Source organism: Paroedura picta, chromosome 1 (genome assembly GCF_049243985.1).
Source record: "Paroedura picta isolate Pp20150507F chromosome 1, Ppicta_v3.0, whole genome shotgun sequence".
In the NCBI taxonomy this organism is placed as follows: domain Eukaryota; kingdom Metazoa; phylum Chordata; class Lepidosauria; order Squamata; family Gekkonidae; genus Paroedura; species Paroedura picta.
The window spans coordinates 177,784,708-177,791,446 of NC_135369.1; the positions used below are offsets into that span (position 1 = coordinate 177,784,708).

The window sequence follows — 6,739 nt, forward strand, 5'->3', positions numbered from 1 at the left end:
GCAATTATGTAAAAGTTTTCTGAGTTTACTGCATCTCACCAATTACCATTGTTTAACCATTTCCCTTCTAGGCTAACATTGCTCTTTCTCTTATCCACAATCTCCTATCTCTATCTCCCGTACACTATTTTGTCACTAAACCGCAAGAATTTCATAGGAAATTTTCAGTTAACTTCAAAACAGGAGATAAGGAAAAAGATTGCTCACATTAATAGCACCACTTAGACTGTTAAAATCAACAATTTAAACTGTGATTCCTTTGTAAATATGCAATATGTAAAATATGTTAGTCAGATTGGTTGTCTTAGTTATGAATTGCACCGTGTACATGCTATGTGGAATTGAACTGTGTTCTATCAGTTTAAAAAATGTATCAAATATGTACAGGCACAGAATGGGGAGTTGGGTGTACAGCCATGGGTAGATGAGATTTCTGTTCCCCCATCCAGTGAGTTCTTGTGGGTCCCCCCCTATTTGTCATCCCGAATTTAAAATACAGGTACACACTATTTCTAATTAGTAACTAACCCAAATTGTGTTTTCTGTTTGTTTCATGGTTATTGTTGTTGTTGTTGTTGTATTTATTACATGCCTCTCCCTGTAGGTTCGAGGCAAGTCACAACCTAACCCCAATAAAAACCCCTATAAAATCCCATACATAATACAACAATGCAAAACAAAGATGTGGCGGAAAACAATAAATAACTATCCCAACTCTGACATACTGGAGGGGAGGGAGAAAGAGGGTGCTGTTGACATTTGCTACTGCTGCTCCTATCCTATGGGGGGACCTGATCTTCTGTGTCGCCTGGCCTCAACCAACGACGTAGCGGAAGAGCTCCGTTTTGCAGGCCCTGCAGAAAGATGGAAGATCCTGCAGGGATAACAGACTTATCCTGTGATAACAGACTTATCACAGACTTAAGGCCACAGAAAATAAAATTTCAGAAATTAAGGAAGACTCATTTGTAGACTCACATTCTGCCTTTCAAAGGAACACACTGCTGTGATGGCTTACCTCTGACAGTAGCTACCTCACCATCTGTATGAGCCATGCGCTGCATCGCGGTCGCTCCCACACAGATTGGCATGCTGACTCGTTGACCCAAGATGGAAGTTGACAGGTCCAAAGCAGACACGTCCCTCAGCATCCGGGGATACAGTTTTAATCTGGCATAAATGCAAATGGTCACCCAGCTGGCTGCATGTGGAGGAGGGGGGAATCAAACCCAGTTCTCCAGATTAGAGGCCACTGCTCTTAACCACAACACCAAGCTGGCTCTCAAACTCCCATGGACAATTTGCTCCTTCCTTCCACCACCCCATCATAAGACTAGCTCAGTGGCTTAAATAGGTCATTCTTATTCACTAATTTCTGCCCCACAGCTCACCTCGAAAATGCGTCTACATTTTCTGCTAATGTCTGCTGGTCATCAGCCCCGGACCTGTAATAATCATACACAGATTTTGGAAGAACTTCTTTTGCATGCTGTTCAAAGTCAGCAATACAAACTGGTCTTCCTGACATGGTGCGGACTCCTCTTTTGGGCTTTGCTTCTCAGGCTGTTGGAAAAGGCTGTTCTTCTGCCTGTGAATCATTAAATGTCAGCAAAGTAGACTGTACAGTAATGAGGCAAGCACTTGTTGACATTCTGGACTCCTGCACCGGACTTTGACACAAATTTTTCATTCACCCAACCAGGATGCGACCCTCATGCGCGTCGATCAGTTCAGAAAGCAAAAGAATATTTGGACGCGCAATTCAAGATAGTGGGAGTTGGGGGTGCTTTGCCAAACCCTGAGCTTAAGCAGTTTCCCAATGAAGACACTTTCTCTTTCTACCCAAAGATCCTCAAGGCACTTCGCAACAGGCTAAAAGACAGCCACTTTTAAAAGATCAAGACAAAATTAACGACATCTGAGAACAAAATGACACAGACAAATAAATGTAATAAGTTTGGTCCACTGCAATCTAAAAGGCCTTCTGGAAAATATTGATCCAGACAGTTTGAAGGAATGGTACCAAGTTCATTCCTGCTGGAAAGGAATTTGATAACCAGAAGCAGTAGGAAAAAGCCTTCTTCCGGTTCTTGTGTCAGCCTAATCTCTGTTAGGATTAGTCCTTTGGGAAGGAACCATGCAGGAGTCCACAGGAGATGCAGAGGGGAGTCTGTGGCCTTTCTCCTCCTGTTGTTGTAATGGACTTGGCACAAGCTAGGGAACTGGTCACTCACACTGCTCCCCCTTCCTCCCTCCTGAGCATCTTTCATGGTTTCTGCACCTGGGAGGTGGCAGAGCCTGCACACCTCCTCCCACCTTAATCTGCCTCCTGTCTCTCCCGCCCATTCCTCCTTGAAACTGTTAACATGGGTGGTGATTGCACTTCCATGGACATGTCATGGCTGTACCATAGACCAGTGGTCCCCAACCACCGGTCTGGTGACCGGTACTGGTCCATGGATCAGTCGGTACTGGGCCGCGGCTCCTCCTCGTCCTCCTCCCTGGCTGCTGCCTTGGTGGTTGCCCTGCCAATATGCCGCCAGCTCACCTTTGGTGCTCCCCCTCGGCGTGGCACTGAGCAGCTGCTGCTGCTGGCAGCGCCCCCCAGTGGGTGGTGGGAAGTCAGGGGTGCCGGCAGGAAAGCAAGTGGAGCAGGGGCTTCGGGTGGTGGCATCCCTCAGCAAAAGACTACCCCCCCCGGGCTTCAGTAGAATTGTTAAGCACTGACTAGTCCCCCGTGATAAAAAGGTTGGAGACTGCTGCCATAGACCTATAAAGGGGCATTACAATATTGGCTGTTTTATCCTCTTATCACATCTACTAAATTTACTCAAGAGTCTTTGGAGACTTGCCTTATCAAAAGCTCATTGGGTTTGGAGCTTTAATTGTAGGATACTTAAATTTTGATTAAGAATGTTTTATTTATTTTGTAAGCCTCCTCAAGCCCGACGCGGGGAGGGGCGACCTATAAATCTAATAAAAATAATAAATTAACTGGGACAGCTACCAAGTGGTTACTCTTTGAAGAAAGTTTCTATCCTATGGGGGTGAAGTTGAGAGCCAGTTGCACCTTACATAAAGAATTTACACTAACTACTTTATTTCCTGTTAAATAAACCTTTTGTTATTGTGGTCCATTTCGATCTATGGCAGGGGTTTCTTGATGGCCTTGAAAAGGTGTCCTGAATGGATGGGAGCTAATTTTTAATATATTTTTTAATTTTGTTGAACACTTATCAGGTGATATGACCACATATGGGTCATGTAGACCTGCCCCCCTCCCAAAATGGCCAATGATGGGCCTGGAAGAGGAGGGAAGGGGAGGAGCTCCAGGTGGGCGTGTCCACAGCTCTGATTCCCAGCCAAATTCTGCATGATCGTGCCATTTCTGGGGTTTCTCAAAACCTGAAGAATGTTTCAGGGGTTTCTCAATGGTAAGAAAGTTGAGAAAGGCTGATCTATGTCTTGGTCTGTCTAGTCAAGTATCTGAAAAACCAATTTGTTTACTGCATAATTATTTACAGCCTTGGTCTGGCAAGCATTCAAACAGGACTTTAGGGTAAGGTGACCAGATTGTCTCACTTTTAGAGGGACATCTGGGGGAACCTGGCAAATTGTACTTATGTTGAAATTAAAAAATATATATTACAATACTATTTTTGCATTCTATGAAACTTTTTGTTGCTCCCTATAGACCACATTTTTAATCAAGAAAACGCCCCCCCCCCCCGGTCAATGGTGTCCCACTTTACCAATGTTAAAATCTGGTCACCTTACTTCAGGGGATCGCACAATTCACATGCTACCAATACCTCAATCAAAGTTTGCATCCCCATATTTACCTGATTGTTGATGGTTGTGCTTTAAAGCAGGGGTAGTCAACCTGTGGTCCTCCAGACGTCCATGGACTACAATTCCCATGAGCCCCTGCCAGCGTTTTCTGGCAGGGGCTCATGGGAATTGTAGTCCATGAACAACTGGAGGACCACAGGTTGACTACCCCTGCTTTAAAGAATCCATAGGAGAGGCCAGAAAGAGGGGGAGGGGGCAAGACATTCTTCAATCCAGTGGAGAGTTGCCTCAGACTCCTCCCTTTGTCCCCATCGCCACATCTGCAGTTAAAAAGAGAACATAAGAAACTCTACAAAATCATCTATAGTTTCAGATGGTCTGTTACTACTGGCAGAAGGTGTGAGACCTCGAACAAGAAACAGGCATGCACTCCCAACACCTGCTGTGGCAACCATCCTTAATCGTCACACTTGCCCTCAAGGTCTCTCAACCAAGCCTTGCAATTTATACCCACATGCAAATCCAAAGTGACGGTCAGCCACATGGAGCCCACAGAATTCCACTAAACGGGAAGGCATGAGCCAGTCTCTGTGGAAGAGGAGTGAAGAAATCCCTTTTGGACTGGGATTTCATCACTCTAGAAAGGAATATAAGCTTAGCCAGGCTTTTATTTGGCATTTTTAGATGAAGAGTTAGTTTTAATACCCCACTTTTGACTGCCCGAAGGATTGGCTTACCATAACAAGACACCCTATGGCATAGGTGGGGCAGAGAGAGCTCTGTGAGAAAGTGACTGGGCCAAGGTCACCCAGCAGGCCTCATGAGTCTCAAAGGGGATTTGCAATTGCCTTCCCTTCCTCCCCAAAGACACCCTGTGTGGTAGGTGGGGCAGAGAGAGACTTGACAGAGACTGCTCTGTGGCAAAAACTCTTATCAGGGCTGTGATGAGCCTAAGACCACCCAGCTGGCTACATGTGGAGAAGCCGGGAATCAAACCTGGCTCTCTAGATTAGAAGTCACTGCTCTTAACCAGGACACTACACTCATACAGGTTTGTTGTTATTGTTAGTTGCGAAGTCGTGTTCGACCCATCGTGACCTCATGGACAATGATCCTCCAGGCCGTCCGGTCCTCTTCCCAGAGTCCATTTAAGCTCGCACCGGCTGCTTCAGTGACTCCATCCAGCCACCTCATTCTCCGTCGTCCCCTTCTTCTTTTGCCCTCAATCGCTCCCAGCATTAGGGAGGGAGGGTCAACTTAGGGAAACTTATTTTTGTGTGCCAAACAAGCATCATTCCTATCTGGAGTGTGATGGTAAAGCATTCTACGAGAGAAAACTGCCCAGAGCTGCAAAGAACGGCAGGTATAAAAATCTAAATAAATAAACAAACAAATAAATAAACGAATGAAGTCTTGAACCTGCTAGACAAAAAGAAGAGTTGGTTCTTATATGCCTCTTTTCTCTACCCAAAGGAATCTCATAGCGGCTTCCATTCGCCTTCACTTTCCTCTCCCCACAACAGACACCCTGTGAGGGAGGTGAGGCAGAGAGAGCCCTGATATTACTGAAGAAGAAGAAGAGTTGGTTCTTATATGCTGCTTTTCTCTACCAAAAGGAGTCTCAAAGAGGCTTACAGTTACCTTCCCTTTCCTCTCCTCACAACAGACACCCTGTGAGGTGGGTGAGGCTGAGAGAGCCCTGATATTACTGCTCGGTCAGAACAGCTTTATCAGTGCCGTGTTGAGCCCAAGGTCACCCAGCTGACTGCATGTGTGGGAGTGCAGAATCAAGCCCAGCTCACCAGATTAGAAGTCCGCACTCCTAACCACCACTTCTCAGGAGCAATTTATTTTATTAGAGTGCCACCTTTACTTGATATATTTCATACATATTTCCTTTATTAAATACCTTTTTTCTGTTCAATAAACGTTTGTTAATCTGTGTCCAGAGTCTAAGTGGTAGTGGCCTCCAATTACCTCACAAAAGTACAGCCTTGGTCTAGCAGGTTTCCAAATAACAAGCCTTTGGCATCTAGCTTACATGTTACCGCTATTTAATTTGAAGCTTGTGTCCCTCTTTTTATTTGGTACCGAAGGGGTGGCCAAACTGTAGCTCTCCAGACATCCATGGACTACAGTTCCCATGAGCCCCTGCTACTGCTAGTAGGCAATGGGAATTGTTGTCCATGGACGTCTGGAGAGCCACCTTGGCCACTCCTGTGATAGTGAGCGTAGGTATGGTTAGTCAGTGTATAAATGATCTACAGAAGAATTCAGAGTGGGAAACTGCTTCGGGGCCTCACCCCCATCACCCCATAGCCCCCACACCTACTACCCCCCCAAATCTTAAACCAAAGATACCAAGGATCTTGCATGGATATGTACAAACATGAACACACACACACAGAGAAGGAAATGCTTTATCACTGAGCTTTTACCCACACATTTGGAAGAAGAGTTGGTTTTTATACCCTACTTTTCACTACCCAAAGGAGTCTCAAAGTGGATAACGTTCCCTTCCTTTCCCCACAACACTCTGTGAGGTAGGTGGGCCTGAGAGAGCTGACATATCGTATTTGCCGGCATATAAGACGACTGGGCGTATAAGACGACCCCCCAACATTTCCACTCAAAATATAGAGTTTGTTATATTACAGTACTATGAGCAGCTATGTCTATCCCAACTGAAGTGCCCCCGGCGTATAGGACGACCCCCCCCCCCACTTGGAGGCATGTTTTTCAGGGGGGAAAAGTAGTCTTATACGGCAGCAAATACTGTAATTGCTGTGAAAACAGCCCTAGGAGAACTGTGCAGAGTGTGAATTCCACACCGTGGAGGAGGGGGAATCAAACCCGGCTCTCCAGTCTAGAAGCTGCCACTCTTAACCTCTATACCAAGCTGGCTCTCCAGTACATTTTACACCATTTCATAAACGACACAGAAAAA

General features: G+C 45.6%; 1 protein-coding gene across 3 annotated transcripts in view; it reads right to left on the reverse strand.

Moving 5' to 3' along the window:
- Positions 1-1,622, reverse strand: part of HAO1 (hydroxyacid oxidase 1) — a 30,328-nt gene extending 28,706 nt beyond the window's left edge. For 2 of the 3 annotated variants that reach the window (XM_077313281.1, XM_077313274.1), the window contains exons 1-2: positions 1,392-1,578; positions 1,019-1,170 (exon numbers count right to left, since the gene is read on the reverse strand). In XM_077313281.1, coding sequence (XP_077169396.1) covers positions 1,019-1,170; positions 1,392-1,528 — 289 coding nt within the window. In that variant the 5' untranslated portion in view covers positions 1,529-1,578. Of the gene's footprint in view, positions 1-1,018; positions 1,171-1,391 lie in introns of all 3 variants that reach the window. The other variant, XM_077313289.1, reaches the window with a different exon arrangement.
- Positions 1,623-6,739: the final 5,117 nt, after the last annotated feature.